Genomic DNA, 19,374 nt, shown 5'->3' with positions numbered 1-19,374 from the left:
GGTAAACAACAGACTGCGCTTCTATTGTCCTTGCTACAAATTAGTACTGGCCAGGTAAGCACATTTGTTCTTAGACTTGCAAAGATATCAGCTTAAGACTTTGGAATACGTGGACTATAGTTTGCATTTCCCTTTGTGAATATATATCTCCAAAATCATACTATGTCTACAGCCAAAGGCAACATAAAAATGCCATTACATTAAACAAAGTTGTAAAGGAACAGGACTCATGCAATAGAAAGATTAGGTAAATAGACTTGTCTGCAAAGGGCCTGATTCTGCCATCCTTACTCATGCCATCTTACATTGTAAGTAGACCCATTCAATTCTTTAGAAGAGCTCACGGGAATAAGGTGCAAGTCACTATGAATAAGGATGACCAAATCAAGCCCCAAAGCAATACATTGCTGCTACAGTATATGCATGCTTTAGTGATTATTTTAATTAATGGATTAATCATTCCTCAGATGTTTTAATTCTTTCAGTTCACAAATGAAAGGGATTTGCAGCCCTCTCTCTTTTCAGCTAAATGCCACATAACAAAACATTGCATTGTTCAAAACATGTCTCCACTTCTGGCAAATTCTCCTAGAGGAGCCTCATAATTGAGCTGAAGATCCAACTACCTATGGAAACTGTATTCAAGGAACACATTATTATGAGTTATGCTGATGTTTTCCAGAGCATAGGAACAAAGGAAAATTATTCTCTACACTCAGCGGTCTCTTGATTTGCAAACTATCAGTTTTTATAGCTGATTACAATTTTACAAGAGTCTTTATCCTCAGCAAATCTTTTCGTTAGAAATGATAAACTGCTTTTTCTCCCACTAAACTCAATGTATGCAGTACAGAATTTTCATGTGATTTCAGCAAATGGAAGAGAAAAAACATTTCCAAGCACTCTTCCTATCAAAGATATATTTGCAAGGACAATGTGGATGGATTTGTTTTTATTTTAGATCCTTGCACTATCTGTCTTTCAACACGTTCATTTCTTCATAAGACCTGAGGAACAAGCTAGTGTATGCATATTTGCTCTCTGCTTTTGCCACTGCTATACAAATCATGAGATTTAAATCTTAGTTTTGGTCTCAGCACACACACACATCAGATCACATGTTACATACGCCACATAGCCCCTACATATGGTGTTGAGATTTTGTGGCAGGTGCCTTTATCCTTGTGGCATAAAGGAGGTTAGCTGACATAGTTTATCCAAGTCTACATATTCTTCCTTGGGGCTGGTCTACACTGGGGGGATCGACCTAAGATACACAACTTCAGCTACGGGAATAGTGTAGCTGAAGTCGACGTATCTTAGATCAACTTACCTCGTGTCCTCACGACGCGGGATCGATGGCCGTAGTTCCCCTGTCGACTCCGCTTCCACCTCTCGCCCTGGTGGAGTTCCGGAGTCGACGGGGAGAGTGTTCAGGGATCGATTTATCGCGTCTAGATGAGACGGGATAAATCAATCCCCGATAGATCAATTACTACCTGCCGATCCGGCGGGAAGTGAAGACGTACCCTTGTGCTAGCTTTCTTATGCATACACATCAAAACTAGCATCAGACTTTATTTACATTTCACTGTTAATAAACCATTTGACCATGTCATCCATGATATTTCTAAACATACAAGCAAGTCCATATTCTTCTTCTTAGCATATGTGCAATGTGCCTCAGGTAGAATGTGACCAGGATTCATCACCAAATTTGGTCTGCTCGTTGGATCATTAGCTTCCTTGGTCTGGCCCGTGTGCCAATGGGGAGTGCGATGTGAATGCTGATCCATGCCCCCCAAGTCATATTAATATTGCATATCTGGAAATGCTAACCCAGGGATCGGCAATCTTTGGTATGCGGCCCATCAGCGAACTCCGCTGGCAGGCCAGGACAGTTTGTTTACCTACAGCGTTCGCAGGTTCGTCCGATCGCAGCTCCCACTGGCCACGGTTCACTGTTCCAGGCCAATGGGGGCTGCAGGAAGTGGGAGCCAGCAAATCCCTCGGCCCACGCCGCTTCCCGCAGCCCCCATTGGCCTGGAATGGCAAACCTGGGCCAGTGGGAGCTGCGATCGGCCAAACCTGCGGACACTGCAGGTAAACAAACGTCCTGGCCCGCCAGCGGATTTCCCTGATGGGCTGCATGCCAAAGGTTGCTGATCCCTGTGCTAACCATATACCAGGCTTGATGTTCCCTATGAGAGGGGACTCACAATCTAAACTGGAAGTCAGGAAATGTGGGTTTCATTCCTGGCTCTGCCACTAGCTTTCTGTTTGACCCTGGGTAAGTCATTCAGGTTGTTTGTGCCCTGTTTCTGCCTACGTAAAATGGGGACAATGCTTACTACCTCACAGGTATGCATCTTCATTCATTAATGCCTGTGAAGTGCTCTGAGATCCTTGGGAATCACTTACAGAACTGCAAAGTTATGAAACTGTTAGCCTGCACTGAGGGGATGAGGTTAAGAAAAATGCAGATAAACCTTGCACTGAGGTCCCCAAGCCTCTGATTACAAGAAGACAAAGGCCCAAATCCACCGTGATCCTCAAAAGCCCTGTAGGGTGTCTCCTAACCCTGGAGTTGTCTACATTTCTGCTGTTAAAGTTCCTGAGGTGCTTAGGGTTTCTGCCTCTGGGTATGTGCACTGCTGCCTTTGTTCTGATGGCTGAGGCCTAAGCCCCAGCAGGATCCTCAAAGTAGGTGATACTAGACATTGCCCTGCATATCTCGCCTGTGGGGCCTCACCCAATAGGTGTTCTCAGAGCATGCATAACTCCAGACAAAATGGGGTGATGATCAGGGCCGGCTCCAGACACCAGCGAAGGAAGCAGGTGCTTGGGGCGGCCAATGGAAAGGGGTGGCACGTCTGGGTCTTCGGTGGCAATTTGGCAGCAGGTCCGTCCGTCCCTCTTGGAGGGAAGGACCCACCATGTGAATTGCCAGCACAGAATGAAGCGGCGTGGTAGAGCTGCCACTGATCGCGGCTTTATCTCCCCCGCCCCAGCTTCTCCGCTTGGGGCAGCAAAAAAGCTGGAGCCACCCTGGTGACGATGGTGGTGTGTGTGTGTGTGTGGGAGCGGGGGAAGAATAGGACTTAATCCAATGGTTAAGGCACTCAACCAGGATGTGGAACTATGGGATATTCTGAAGTGGGCTTCTCTCACTCCTGTTGAAGCTGTTCCATTAATAAACAAACATGCACTGAGCCAGAGAGAGACAGAGACTGACTCATTAGTCCTGTGGCTAGGGCACCCACCAGGAAGGTAGGAAACCCAAACTGAACTTCTTTCTCCTCATCAGGCAGAGGGGGGAATTGAACTGGGGTGCGTGCATCCCAAGTGAGTGGCCTTACCACTGGAGTAAAGGTTATAAGGAAGCCCTCCCCCCACTGCCTCTTTCCCCCCGCCCCTCGCAACCAGCTAGTTTGTATGGAGTTAAGTATTGCCTCTGCTGCTCTTGCAAGACACAGCTTAGGCACCAGACTCCAGGAGAGGGTTCACTGCTCTGTATCTCAAGAGAAAATAGGCACTTCCCTCCAGCTCAAACTTAGGTACCTAATTCCTTAGGCATGGGGATGGGGCTTAGGAGGACACATCCATCTCCTCAGCATTTGCTATTGGCTGTCTTAGGTTGCTCCCCATCTGAAGTGCTGGTTTTGGTGGATCCCATTCTTAGCCAACTCTCTTTCCCCATGCCTAATCCAGGGTTCGTGGAGTCCACTGGGTGGCTAAGCCGCTAAAATCTGGTTGCTGCAATGCTGAGCATTACAGCCCCTAAGTCCCTTTGTGGCTTTGTGCCAAGAACTCTAACGTCTTTGAAGTATGGTAGGGTCAACAGGAACAACAAACATGCCTAACCGCATGCTACAAAGCCATAGAACCATTAATATATCTTACGGCTGAAGCTTCCTGTAATGGAAGTATATGCGTGGTGTGACATTAGAGGCAAAACAAAATTAGCTGACCTAATGAAGTAGAAAGCCAATCAAATAATTCAAAGAGAGGCCGGAGGAAACATGTTTTTCTTGCTTTTGCTCATATATATTCGGATAGAAAGGGAAACACTGTTACAATTAGCAGTAATGTGAAACTAAACCTATGTTTATTCTAAGATTCAAATGAGATTCTGGAAAGGATCTTTGTCTTCACACAGTGATATTCTCTCTGGAATGCAGCCACCTTCACTGTGACAAAAAGGGAAGTAGTGTGAACAGTTTATTAATGTGGTTGGATGAAATGAAACCTTTCCACAATGGATTTTCAATAAATGAGATTATCCTATAATACATTTAACCAACAGAGATTGGCCCCAAACTAAACCCTGCATGTGAACAACATTTAACTTTGGGAGATGTTTGGATCTGGCTTAGGATCTGAACTTCATGCCTATCTTTAACCTAATCAATATGGCATCACATGGCAATGTTACATTCCTAAAAGAGACAAAGGCGATTCCTGAAGTTAATCGGAAGATCAGTGTTTCTGGTTGGATGGAGTATATACCAGGGCCAAAGTCATTTCCTTGTATAAAATTAAGTGGAGGAAAAGAATGGAGGAAACATGTTTTGAAAACTGGAACTGAGTGTGCTTATCATTGTGTACAGTTGTAACTATGCATTTAGAACTGTTGCATATATGTGCCAAGATGTGATGCGGGAGGTGATAAATCAACACATAATTAAATAGGAAAGCAATGACTGACTAACTGCAAAGAAAAGAAATAATACAAAAACTGGCCTGGCATGTTAATCGTGGAATGATTTAGAGTAGCAGAGCAGAACATAAGTTTGTTCCTTTCTTTGTTGTTTGCTGATATTTCCAAATGAGATCTGAAAGATGACATGCAGGCCTGTCAGATATACTAAATACCCCATGTGCCCTTGAAGAAACAACTTCATCCTCCCTGCTTCCATCCTGCTAACAGTATTACCGGCTGCTGATTTAGGCAGGTACTGAAGAGATTCCCACCTTTCTTTTCATTAGGATCCTTCAGAACCCTCTGCTTTTTCACAAAAATGTGCTGCTTTATCAATAATCCTAATCCAGACTAACAAAGACCAACCACATAGCACTATTACATTATATTTGCTTATTCAAACCCCATCAACCCAGAGTGTAAAGTAGAGGGCATTGCTTTTCCACTTAATTTAGCTTCAGCCAAAATACTGTTTAGGATGGTATCAATAATAGTCTTAGAAAATACCTTAAAAATGGTCATTAAACCTGGGGAGGATGAGGAACGTTTCTTCTTTGTCTACTTATAGTTAAATGTATCTTCACTGCTTAAATAAACCAGATGTGTTGTAAAGCATTCAGTTGCAATATACTGAGGCCAAATACATTGCAATGTTTCCTGTCCCTTTCTACCATGGTTTTCTCAAAAAGAATACGCTTCGTATTTCTGAGCTATTACCTCTTCGGTATACCGTCTGTAGGGGGTTGGGTTTTGTAATAGGAAAAAGGCCAGTGGCTCATATATTCCCTTAGGGCTGCATTGTGGTCATCAATAGAGTCGGTTGCAAAAATTCCAGATAAATATTTTTCTCATCGGAATTTGCTGATTTGTCAAAAATCAAAATGTTCCATGGGGACAGTTTAATTTTGATTAAGTTCTGATGGAACCCAGGTTGGGTTATGGCAGAAACTGGCCTGTCAGGCAGGTTTTCCTTCCAGCTTGTCTGCCTAAGTCTTTGGCAGCCTGTGGCTCCTTGGAAGCTTACACTTTCAGGCTCTGAGGGTCCCTGGGTCCCATGACTCAAGGCCTTTCATGGAGAAATTCCAAGATTTGGGATTATTTTCCCAAACTGAGACAAAACCAAATTTCAGAATATTAAACTCCTCTGTGGAATTATCTTTCTCTGCCTAACTCTAGTGCACTAGAGTTGTGGTAGGAGGGTGCAGGGAGCTACCATGAAGAGTTTAAGTCAGTGGTTTTCAAACTTTTTTTCTGGGGACCCAGTTGAAGAAAATTGTTGATGCCCGCAACTCATCGGAGCTGGGGATGAGAGATTTGGGGTGTGGGAGGGGCTCAGGGCTGGGGCAGAGGGTTGGGGTGCGGGGGTGGGGCTGGGAATGAGGGGTTCAGGGTGTGGGAGGGGGCTCTGGGCTGGGGAAGGGGGGTAGCATACAGGAGGGGGGTCAGGGCTCTGGACTAGGGCTGCAGCTCTGGGGTGAGGCTGGGGATAAGGGGTTTGGGGTGCATGGGGGCTCAGGACTGGGGCAGGGGATTGGGGCCTTACCTCTGGTGGCTCCCAGTCAGCGGCGCAGATGGGGTGCAGAGACAGGCTTCCCACCTGTCCTGGCACTGCAGACCACACTGCGCCCCGGAAGCGGCCAGCAGCGGGTCTGGCTCCTAGGCAGAGGTGTGCAAGCGGCTCCGCGCAGCTCTCGCCCACAGGCACTGCCCCCCCAGCTCCCATTGGCTGGGAACCAGCCAATGGGAGTGTAGAGCTGCTGCTCGGGGTGGGGGCAGCGCGTGGAGCCCTGTAGCTCCCCTGCCTAGGAGCCAGACTCAATGCTGGCCACTTCCAGGGCACAGCGCGGTGTCAGAACAGGTAGGGACTACTAGTTTTTACTGGCTGGCCACCAGGGTCCCTGGGTGCTGAGTAAGGCAACTCAGTGCCTTGCATTCTGCAACCCAGTACTGGGTCGTGACCTGAAGTTTTAAAACCACTGGTTTAAGTAGGTACATATAAGACATTACTGTCATGTCTGACTGCTTCTAATATTCCCTCCAAAGGTGTGCAGTCATTTGGGTTGTGAGAGCAATCAAGATTCAAGCCTCCTACCTCCTACCCTCCGTGTTTCACTGCAAGCAGCAGCAGGTGTAGGGCAGTGGGAACCATGTGCTACCCTCTTCTGAAGCACTGCCGTTTCTGAGTGCAGTACTCCTAAGCCATTCTGCCTGCAAGTATTCATGCAGACAGAATGACTCATGGGATCTCAACTCAGCAGCTACAGTTCTGCTCCTGTCATCTTCTCTGCTTCCCAGGGGAATTTCCAGAATTTCTCCCTAACTATTAAGTATAAAGACAAGAAATTCCTGAGAAGTAATGTGTCTTGGGACACGCACAATGTCTTCTGTTGGTGAAGCAGCATATTTCTGTCATCAGTTTTTGTTCCATTGCCCCAACATCAGTTGCTGGAACAAGTAATCACTCAAGTATAAAAGCAGAGTTTTAGTGATGTGGGAGAGTAGCCAAGCACATTAAGAACTACAACAAAGCAGTTTTGCAAAGCTCAAGAGCTCACATGGGAATACAGGACACTGCGTAAGACAAAGATTTCTACAGACTACAGTATTACTAGATCAAACTTGTGGTGACATGAGTGCACATGACTTTTATATTGGTATTTGGGGAGTGTACTTTACAACATTACAAGGCAAATGAAGAAGAAATGTTGTACTGTGAAGCCCTCCTTTCGATAAGAAAAACTTTGGAGCTAATCTGCAAAACTCTCCCCCCAGCACATTCATCCACAAATACCACACATCCCTCCCAACAAGTTACATCTGAGAGACAATCTTGAGTATGCCTCTCATTGGAACCACTGACTGAAAAATCCCACTTCCTTTCATTGTCTTTGCACTTAGGTTTTAGTTTCAAAAGCCTTTGGGCCTTGAATTCTAAGTAATGACAAAGTCTACATTGTTGCCTGCCAACTAAACTCCATTCAAAGCTCATAATACATCATATAATGTACAAAAGATTAAGTTGCTAGTCTGCTTTTTCCTCAATTGCCAGTCACCTCACAAGTAACATTTTGAGAAGGGACACCTATTCTCACTGAAACACATACAATCTAGTTATCTTTATTCTAATACATTGCAAGTTACCATACCAAAAGATGAGAAATTATTGTCCATAAACATTAGGATAGATTCCAATCAAACAACCTGCAAGCTTCTTCCATTTGGTCTCCCCTGTGCATTGTATGATCTTGCAACAGAATTAACTGTCATTTGCAGGGGAAGGGAGGAAGAAAATAAAAAGCACCTAAGTCAATTAAACAATCTTTCAGAATGGGAGGAGTCCGGGCCTACATAAACCAGACCCAGCTCATTCTGAGGAGATGAAAGGAAGATGAGGCAACATTCTGGAAGACAGGGAAAAAACAGCTCCAGAAAAAGGCAGGTGAAGATACAAACAATGCTGGGAAAAAGATAGACAAAATGATTGAGGTAATATCTTTTACTGGAACAACTTCTGGTGGTGAGAGAAACATGCTTTCAAGCTACACAGAGCTCTTCTTCAGGTTTGGGAAAGGAACTTAAGGTGTCACAGCTAAATACAAGGGGGAACAGATAGTTTAGTATAAGAAGTTAGCATATATTCTAAGGAACCATTCAAGGTGAAGTGGCCTTTAACATCCTTGTAGTCATAGGACAAAAAGGAGGGTTAGTGGATTACAGATGGTTGTAATAATCCATAAATCCAGTGTCTTTATTAAGACCATGATTTTTAGTGTCTAGCAAACTTACGAATTTAAGCTCTCAGCTCATCTTCTGAAAGTGTTGTGCAGGTTTCCTTGGAGGATGGGGACTGATAGGTCAGATATAGAGTGATTGTTTTGTGAAAAGTGTTCAACCACAGGTGACGGTGTTTTTGTCTTATCATTTTCTGTGTGAGTTCATTCAAGAGTGTAGTGGTTGCTTGGTTTCACCCACATAGTTATTATTGGGGCATCTAGTGCATTGAATGAATTATACCACATATTAGGCACGGGTAGGACCCACAGATCTTGAAAGGTGTGGTGGGGGGGGGGGGCGGTGATCACTGTAGCAGTGGAGATATGTTGCAGAAAAAGGTACTGAGCTTGAGGACAGCTGGATGCAAGTTGGGGCTTGCCTCCCCAGTAATCTGTAGACTTGCCATAGAGGCAAGAGAACTACCCCCCTCCCCAATCCCACTCTCCTATGTTGGTCAGGATACCTTGGCCCACCAGATGGTAGCTTGGAGACAGACCTCCCTGAACTTATCCACAAAGCCCCTACTCTGATCATACTTAAGTCCCCTGAGATCCTCACTTTAACTATGGCTTTAGTTGACTTGCATAAAAATTCCTATTTATTATTTCATTTTGCCTTAACCTCCATCTACTGATCTGTCTGTATTTTTCTATCCTTAGCCGCTCTCAGGCTATGTCTCTTTTTGAATGTCTGGAAAGTGCATAGCTCATTAAGGATGCTCCTATAAAAATAATTTGTTCTGTGACAAAATATTTCCATAAAACTAAAGCCCTTACAATATCAGACACACAAGTATTCATTCAGGCCGAGTGGCGTAAACACCGCTATATTTTGCAAAGAATTTGATTCTCTGGCCAAATTAATACATTGGCTGAAGCCAGAGTATATCGGTCGGTGCACTAACAATGATCATTTACGCCAGTGCCAAGAGAATATGAAACATTATCAAATCCAGACAGTAGCAGTAACATCCACTTTGCACATCGGGGAAGTAACAGCCACATTTGGAAATGATGGCACTGGGGGAAGGCTCTGGAAAATCAGGCCCAGAGTGTTTAAACAAATTGCTACATTGCTTAAGTGGGGGAGCTAAGGGCCTTTTAAGGATGTCCATATGTGGCGCCAAAGTCTGAATCTGTTACTCAAGTTGAATATACCTTACTCGCTGTGTAGTCCGAATGAAGTCAGTGAGCCAGATCCACCAGTAGCACCCATCAGCCACACAGTTGCCTTAAAGGAACCGCCGAGGATTAGCCAGTAGTGCAGAGCTGACTCTTTCTCTCCTCCTTCCTCCAGGTATGGGACAGTTAAGGGCAACGAGGAATTGGGGCCGAATGCCCTTATGCTGTTTTAAACTACGCTGGGGGCCATTTCAGCCACTAGCCAGGACTGGCTTGGGAAAGCAAAAAGGTGATTCACAAGTGAATATAAGCTCTTCACTGCTGGAGATCTACTCCACAGCACTCTGAGAAGTAAGGTGCTATTACACCAGAGTAAGGCTATCAGAATCTGTCTCTATGTGATCACCCAGAACGATGTTTACAGTTGTTCAATAGTTCCTCTTCACTGTGGAATCCAATGAGCCAGATTCTTAGCTGGTGTAAAATGGCCTCAGTGGAACTATGCTGATTTACACCAGCTGATAGTCTGACCCATACCAAATAAGTGGCCTTAAAAGTATTGTGCTTTCATGGTATATTTATTTAAACATTGCAAACTATTTAATACATCATGAATCAGTCTCTGAAATATGCAACAAAGAGACCTGTGGCACCTGATAGACCAACAGCTGTATTGGAGAATAAGCTTTCGTGAGTGATTACCCACTTCGTCAGACGCATGCGGTGGGTATTCACCCACGAAAGCTTATGCTCCAATACATCTGTTAGTCTATAAGGTGCCACAGGACTCTTTGGTGCTTTTTACAGATCCAGACTGACACGGCTACCCCCTTGATCTCTGAAATATGAAATTAGTGATTTGAAGTAATACTCCTACTGATAAAAATAGTCATTTGTCCACACTATGATGTGAAGCACTACAGCTTATTACAAGAAAATACTGTGGTATACTACCAAACATTTTTTTGTTTTATAATGGCTGAGATGCCTACTAAAGCCTAACGAACTCTACTAATACTAACTTTATTTTGTTTACCTGCGTAGCACAGTATGATGATGTGAGTGTGCAAACCAATAGTTGGTTTTTTTTTTTTTACAGAGAAAATTCGGCATGCTCCATTTCATCACTTTGTGAGAACAAGATTAATATTCAGCATTGCTTACAGGAATGTTTTCAGTGGATTGTCATATATGCCATTTACTAACCATTCACCTGAAGGATGTGGGTCTGATATAACTCTTCATAGCCGTAGGCATGACAGGTGTAATTGCCCATGTGAATAGTTGTTACCTTGGTGATGTAGAGGGAATCATCTTCTCCAAAATCCTATAGGTAACCAAAGACAAGAAAGAGGCCTTATTTAGCAAACTTATTTTAAACATTACACAAAACGAGGCTATCTTTTTCAGCTTGTTTTGATAGGATCTCAACTTGGCAACACAGCTTGAATTTTCAGTAGTAAGTTTTTGGAATTCATCAATCAGCATGTGGGAGGAAATGAGTGACAATTTAAGAGTAAGGTGATGCAACTAAAGTAATTCAATTGAGTGTGAACTTTTTGTTCGGTGTTAACAAGATGCTTGTAAAAAGATGACAATCTCCAGCCATCTATCAGTGATTTATAGTGGAATTTAATATCTGTCTGCTAAGGTTATAGAGCAAGCTCTAACTTCTGGGTGAGTTAAAGACTGTTTGGATCTATGCTGATTGCTAACACAGTGCGTCTTGACCTAGAGTCTTGATGAGAAAGAACTGAAACTATTTGTCAGTTATCTATAAAACACCTTATGTCAAAAGATTTTAAAAACAACTTAGTTAGGAGTTAAGGAGAAAAAGAGCATTTCTTTCAAAAATGTTTTGATTTTTTAAAAATTGGTTATGTGCCTTTTTCCCTAGCTCTCATCATCATCAGCTTTACTTATATTTTCTCCATGTGTAAGTTAAAATGAAAGTTATTCCAGAGAATTCTCATGACTTTGTTGCTAGGTTTGGGTATCTGGATATTTTGCCCTTGTGCTCTGCTTATCAAGTTATTGCAAGTGATCCCAAACAGGGCTATACTGGGGAATAATATACACAGTAGCTTCTTTTCTCTTTTCATTAGCATTCAGACTTCTGCTGCTCTAAAATGTTTATACTTTTATGCAAAACCCAGAAGGAAACACTTAAAAAACATAGTTAATTAGCTCAAAGAATGATTTTTCCTTAATTAGTTCAAAGCATGAAGCATGCTAAATGAAATCCTTTGCAGACTTTCACTGAAAAAGTACAGTATAATTTCACGCGATGTAATAAGAGGAATACAAAATAAATACAACAGGATGAATAATAAACAGGGATGAAAAATTACTCCACCGGGCAAAACCCAAGAACGTTTGACCAAACTCCAAGTGTGGATGGAGGAAGGAAAGCCGCATATGCAATGGGAAAATCCCTACAGGAAGTTTTATTGGTTATGCCATCCTTTTTAAATACACCCTTTCAGAATAAAATGCAATTCATCTGGTTTGTTTGATATGATCTTGAAAACATACACAATTTAGTTATGGGGCCAAATTCTGAGTTACATGCATCAAACCCTCATAAGTGAGAATGGTGGAAATCTGTGTAGGCCAAAATGTGTGTCTTTGTTCAGGACAAGTAGAGAGAGTTTCCATGGGGATGAGACAGATATATCCAATGCTGCCTCCAATCCACATGCCTGGAGATGCTGAGGGACGCTAAGGATGTGCAGTCAGCAGACTTTACCCCTGAGCAAGCTCTTTATCCAGATCTTTCCAGCCACAGTTATTGGGCAGGAGGGCTCTATCATCTCCCACTGCAGGACTGCCAACCCCAAGTGTTTCAAAAATTGAGTCAGGCCCTCCCACCTTCCTCCAATCATGAGACTGGTTTTAAAATAATGAGATTTATGTTGTCTTCTGGTTTCTGAGTCACTAAGGTTCCCTTGCTTCATGTTATAAATTTTTTTCTCTGCAACCATGAGGGTTAGAAACTGACTTTATTAAAATATGGAAGCTGAGATTCTCATTCAATTTCTTGATTCCAGCAGCTGGGGCTTAAAGAAAAACATTGCTAACTGACTCTTTTTAATCTCTGTCCCTGAACCACACCAGGCATCAATGAGGGTATACTATCAATCCAGGGCAGACCATGAGTGGGTAGAAAAGGTGGCCCTGGAGCTCTGTTAAGTTTTGTACATGTTACAAGATGGAATAAGGAAGTGCCTGAAGCATGAGTGGAGCTTGCCAGTGGGACTAACATGCCCCTTCGTCCCAGATCATGTGCTTTGATGCCTACAAACTCACAGGTGGCAGAAATAACTGTTGTTTCCGCTAGCATGAACTTAGCACATAAACTACAGTTTTGCCAATGCACCTTTACAAAGTTGTGTGTTCCCTTCAATTTTTTGTCTGCCTATTCAAACATCTACTCAGAATTTGGCCCTAAGGGTGAAATCCAAGTCCCAGTGAAGTCAATGAGAGTTTTGCCATTGACTGTAATGGTGTCAGAATTTCACCCCAAGTTTAAAACGTATAGCCTGATCTATTGGAAATAGCTAATGGAAAGTTAGGGCCTGAACTTGCAAATGCTACTAAGCATTGATCATTCCCACTGAAATCAATCACTCTTCTATCATAAATCTGTATTCAGGGGAAAATGTCCATCTAACAATATAACCTGCAAGATGCAACTCAGCACATTGTATTGCATGCAGGGCTGGCTCTGGCTTTTTTGCTGCCCTAGATCCTCCATGAATCTATCTAGCTCCATTTTGAACCCTGTTATAGTATTGGCCTTCACAACACCCTCTGGCAAGGAATTCCAGAGGTTGACAGTGCATTGCAAGGAAAAAATACTTTCTTGTGTTTGTTTCAAACCTTCTACCTATTAATTTCATTTGGTGGCCCCTTATTCTTGTATTATGAGAAGGAGTAAATAACACTTCCTTATTTACTTTCTTTAAACCACTCATGATTTTATAGATCTCTATTATATCCCCTCTTAGTCGCCTCTTTTCCAAGCTGAAAAGTCCCAGTTTTATTAATCTCTTCTCATATGGAAGCCGTTCTATACTCCTAATCATTTTTGTTGCCTTTTTCTGAACCTTTTCCAATTCCAATATATCTCTTTTGAGATGGGGCAACCACATCTTCATGCAGTATTCAAGGTGTGGGCGTACCAGGGATTTATATAGAGGCAATATGATATTTTCTGTCTTGTTATCTATCCCTTTCTTGATTCCCAATGTTCTGTTCACTTTTTTGAGTGCCGCTACACATTGAGTGGATGATTTCAGGGAACTATCCACAATGACTCCAAGATCTCTTTCTTGAGTGGTAACAGCTAATTTAGACCCCATCATTGTATATGTATAGTTAGGATTATGTTTCCCAATGTGCATTACTTTGCATTTATCAAGATTAAATTTCATCTGCCATTTTGTTGCCCAGTCACCCAGTTTTGTGAGATCCTTTTGTAGCTCTTCGCAGTCTGCCTGGGACTTAATTTATCATCTGCAAATTTTGCCACCTCACTGTTCATCCCTTTTTCCAGATCATTTATAAATATGTTAAATAGGACTGGGCCTAGTACAGATCCCTGGGGGACACCACTATTTACCTCTCTCCATTCTGAAAACTGACCATTATTCCGACCCTTTCTTTCCTATCTTTTAACCAGTTACCAATCCATGAGAGAACCTTCCATGCCTGCTTATTTTGCTTAAGAGCCTTTGGTAAGGGGCCTTGTCAAGGGCTTTTTGAAAATCTAAATACACTATATCCACTGGATCTCCTTTGTCCGCATGCTTGTTGACCCCTCAAAGAATTCTAGTAGATTGGTGAGGCATGATTTCCCTTTACAAAAACCATGTTGACTATTTCCCAACAAATTATGTTCATCTGTGTGTCTGACAATTTTGTTCTTTACAATAGTTTCAACCAACTTGCCCGGTACTGAAGTGAGGCTTACTGGCCTGTAGTTGCCAGGGTCACCTCTGGAGCCCTTTTTAAAAATTGGTGTCACATTAGCTATCCTCCAGTCATTTGGTACAGAAGCTGATTTAAATGATAGGTTACAGATGACAGTTAGTAGTCCTGAAATTTCACATTTGAGTTCCTTCAGAACTCTTGGGTGAATACCATCAGGTCCTGGAGACTTATTACTGTTAAGTTTATCAATTTGTTCAAAAACCTCCTCTAACAATACCTCAATTTGGGACAGTTCCTCAGATCTGTCACCCAAAAAGAATGGCTCAGGTTTGGGAATCTCCCTCACATCCTCCACAGTGAAGACCGATGCAAAGAATTCATTTAGTTTCTCCGCAATGGCCTTATCATCTTTGAGTGCTCCTTTAGCATCTCAATCGTCCAGTGGCCCCACTGGTTGTTTAGCAGGCTTTCTGCTTCTGATGTATTTAAAAATTTTTTTGCTATTACTTTTGGAGTCTTTGGCTAGCAGTTCTTCAAATTCTTTTTTGGTCTTTCTAATTATATTTTCTACACTTCATTTGCCGGAGTTTATGTTCTTTTCTAGTTTCCTCATTAGGATTTATCTTCCACTTTTTAAAGGATGCCTTTTTGACTCTCCCTGCTGCTTTTACTTTGTTGTTTAACCACGGTGGCTCTTCTTTGGTTCTCTTACAATGTTTTTTATTTTGGGGTAAACATTTAAGTTGAGCCTCTATTATGGTATCTTTAAAAAGTTTCCACATAGCTTGCAGGAATTTTACTTTTGGTACTGTACCTTTTAATTTCTGTTACACAAAAATGAGGAGGTTTGTGAAGTTCCCCTTTCTGAAATTAAATGCTACAGTGTTGGGCCGCTGGGGAGTTTTCCCCACCACAGGGATGTTAAATTTAATTATATTATGGTCACTATTACAAAGCGGTCCAGCTATATTCACCTCTTGGACCTGATCCTGTGCTCCACTTAGGACTAAATCAAGAATTGCCTCTCCTCTTGTGAATCTCCAAGAAGCAGTCATTTAAGGTGTCAAGAAACTTTATCTCAGCATCCCTTCCTGAGGTGATATGTACCCAGTCAATATGGGGATAATTGAAATCCCCCATTATTATTATTATTATTGAGTTTTTTATTTTAATAGCCTCTCATCTCCCTGAGCATTTCAGAGTCACTAACAGCATTCTGGTCAGGTGGTCTGTAATACATCCCTACTGCTATATTCTTATTTTTCAAGCATGGAATTACTATCCATAGAGATTCTATAGTACAATTTAGTTTATTTAAGATTTTTACTTCATTTGATTCTATGCTTTCCTTCACATATAGTGCCACTCCCCCACCAGCATGACCTGTTCTGTCCTTCTGATATATTTTGTACCCTGGTATTACTGTGTCCCATTGATTATCCTCATTCCACCAGGTTTCTGTGATGCCTATTATATCAATATCGTCACTTAATACTAGGCACTCTAGTTCATCCATTTTATTATTTAGACTACTAGCATTGGTATATAAGCATTTTAAAAACTTGTCATTTTTTGGTTGTCCCCTATTGCATGACATAATTGAATGGGACTTTTTTTCATTTGACAGTTTCTGATCAGATCCTCCCTGTATTTTATCTTTTTCCATCCTCTCCTCCTTATTAGGACATAGGGAATCTCCATTTATAGAGCCTCCCCTAAGGGATGTCCAAATCACATGCTCCTCTGCATCTGTCGGCTTTCCCCCAGCCCTTGGTTTAAAAACTGTACTACGAACTTTTTAATTTTAAGTGCCGGCAATCTGGTTCCATTTTGGTTTAGCTGGAGCCCATCCTGCCTGTATAGGCTCCCCCTTTCCCAAAGCTTCCCCAGTTCCTAATAAATCTAAACCCCTCCTCCCCACACCATCATCTCATCCACGCATTGAGACCCTGAAGTTCTGCCTGTCTAACTGGCCCTGCATGTGGAACTGGAAGCATTTCAGAGATGCTACTATGGGGGTCCTGGACTTCAATCTCTTACCTAGCAGCCTAAATTTGGCCTCCAGGACCTCTCTCCTATCCTTCCCCATGTAGTTGGTACCTACATGTACCACAACCACCAGCTCCTCCCCAGCACTACACATGAGCCTATCTAGATGTCTCGAGAGAAGCTCTCCCACCAACATAGTGCTGTCCACACCAGCCCTTATATTGGTGTAACTTATGTCACTCAGGGGGCTCAGCATAAGTTACACTGATGTACGCTGTAGGGTAGACATAACCTTTGGAAAACAATGTGCTGAGACTTTTTAAGGTAAAGGGCAAACTCAAGACACAGATCTAAAGGACAGAAGTAAATCTATATAAAATAGATTCAAATTCCTCCTCTGAATCTGGCAGAAAGAAGATTTGAATCCACATCTGTTACCTCTCCCCAGTGAGTGCCCAAACCACCAGGCTTATGAGTCATTCTTTCTCTTGTTGGCGCAATGAATATTCATGTATTTATATAAGGTAGACCGGCTTCAACAGAAGCGACTGACAGATAGCTGCCTCAAAATAGACTATAGCCAGGTGGTTTGGGCACTCCCCTGAGAAGGGGGAGATCTGAGTTCAAGTCCTTGCTCCAGAGTGGGAATTCAAACCTATGTCCCCTGAATCACAGGCAAGTATCTTGACCATTGGGGTAAAGGTTATAAGGACATACTGAAATACATACACCAAATATTTTCTGTTTTTTTAGATTGATTTTTTTCAGTTTGGCCAGCAACCATTCACTCAGCTCTAGGTGGCAACCATGTTAATAATAATAATAATAATAATAACAAAAAATTGCACCAGATAAACAAACTGCATATTATACAGGATATTTAACATTTTTGAAAGCTAATCCTAGATGCAGCTCAGATGGAGTTTCGGTCAATAAAAGTAAGGTGGCTACTTTTATGGAATGATTTATATGAAGTTATAGAAAAACAAAACAATAAAATCTTTCTTTCAAGTGATGCTTCCTTATAGACATTGCTGAATAATGTTTGAAACGCTTGGTTGGTGCTCTGTAATTGTCTTTTTATGGATGATATATTTTCTCTGATGCATACAAATGTATTAGTACGAGCAAAGATTCTTCCAAAAACAAACAGATGCAAGATTATACTATTATTCCTCTCCTCTAATATATTGTTCCTCTAAAGAAAAGCTTTTTCTTAAAATCATGGTTTTGACTTTTAAAAGCTATTTACTAATTCTTAATAAAGAAGTTCATCAAATATGATTGAGATAATACCATATTTTAATGTCAAACATAGAGGGGTAATATTTGCAGTGTGTAGGCAGTTATGGATATATAGTAAATCCCCATGACTAAAGATAAGAGCATTATTCAGGGTGACCGATATCAAAACCTGGGATTATTACAGTCTCTCCCAATGCTGTATATTGTCTACAGAAAGAATATTGTATTTTTGTAACATTAATCACTGTTTTTTTCCTTTTTTGTATCTTATGGTTTTCTCTGTTTTTCCCTATGGACCAGATCAGTTAGTACATCAGGGTTTTACATTTACATGTACACATTGTAACAAACTGGGAAATATCTGTACTGTTTATGAATATGATGCATACCTCTGTTTGATGGGTTATTTGCTATAGAGTTAGACCAAAAGGGCTTGTTAAAAGAACAAAGGAAGAAAGATAAAATAATGGCCTCAATAACGAGCATGCCAACAAACACTCTAACCCAATAGCAGGCTTACAGCCATGAAGAGGTGACTCCTGAACCCCAAACCTGGTGACTACAGCATTTTGCCAAGGCTGAGAAGAGAGAGATCAAGGGAAATAAGCAATTGCAGGACCCCAGGCCTAGAAAAGGGAAGGCATTTGGGTGAACTAAGAGAGGCTGCCCAGGGACTGTCAGTGAGAGCTAGGGTGACCACCTGTCCTGAATTGGGCGGGACAGTCCTGAAATGCAGAGTTCAAGTCCCAGTCCCAAGCTGAATGACTCCAGATTTCCTGGGGCGCCTCTCCACACCTGCCTGAGGCTCTTCCTGTTGTGGGGGGGCTGAGGTGGGTCTTATTCCCCCCTGCGCCACAAGGCTCCTCCCCCTGCTTCTCCTCTCCCCCTGGGGCCCCACCCCTAGTCAGGCCAGAAGCCGAAGCTGGGCAGTACTAAGAGCCACTAAGGGAACCCGGGCTGCTATGGGGAGCCCTGGATGGTGTGCCCTGGGAGGGTGGGGACACAGGTCAGGGGCTGCTCTTGGGGGGGCCCAACCCCCTGCCTAGGGTAGGTGGAGGATCCAGGGCTCTGCACAGAGGGACAGGGTCGCTGGGTGGCTCTTACCACAGCCTGGCTCTGGGAGTGGCCAAGGAGTGGGACCTTAGGGGGAAGAGGAGGAGTAGGGGCAAACCCTCAGGGGGAGGAGGGGGTTGGGGGCTCCAGGGGAAAGAGAAGCGAGGGGGCAGAGGGTCTTGCATGTGTCCTGCTTTTGCCTTTCGAAAAGGTGGTCTCTTTAATTGAGAGCACGCAGCTCACAAGGCAACACACAGACCGAGAACATGCTGCGAGCAGGACAGTCTGCTTCTCCCAGCCAGACATGGAGTTTGGCTGACCTGAGGGGAACTTATAGAAGCTGTTAGGAAAGATTAAAGTGTAACTAAGACCCATGTATATAGACCTCTTATTGTTTTTACCCTTTGCTCTGTGTGCTTTGTACCTTTTGGGAGAATGAATAAATAATGCTTTGCTTTGAAAAGACATTTTCTGAGTTGCTTTAATCAGCTCACAGGTCCCCAAAGTGAAAGGGCTTACATGTGCCTAACACAGGTGGGCCTGTTGTGTTAACAT

General features: G+C 42.7%; 1 protein-coding gene across 2 annotated transcripts in view; it reads right to left on the bottom strand.

The window, feature by feature from the left end:
• FSTL4 (follistatin like 4) overlaps nt 1-19,374 on the bottom strand; it is a 471,972-nt gene that overhangs the window by 37,534 nt on the left and 415,064 nt on the right. For both annotated transcript variants that reach the window (XM_054036449.1, XM_054036450.1), the window contains exon 8: nt 10,804-10,924. In XM_054036449.1, coding sequence (XP_053892424.1) covers nt 10,804-10,924 — 121 coding nt within the window. The remainder of the gene's footprint in view (nt 1-10,803; nt 10,925-19,374) is intronic.

This window comes from Malaclemys terrapin, chromosome 8, assembly GCF_027887155.1.
Source record: "Malaclemys terrapin pileata isolate rMalTer1 chromosome 8, rMalTer1.hap1, whole genome shotgun sequence".
NCBI lineage: Eukaryota > Metazoa > Chordata > Testudines > Emydidae > Malaclemys > Malaclemys terrapin.
This window is presented reverse-complemented; position numbering and strand designations above follow the sequence as displayed.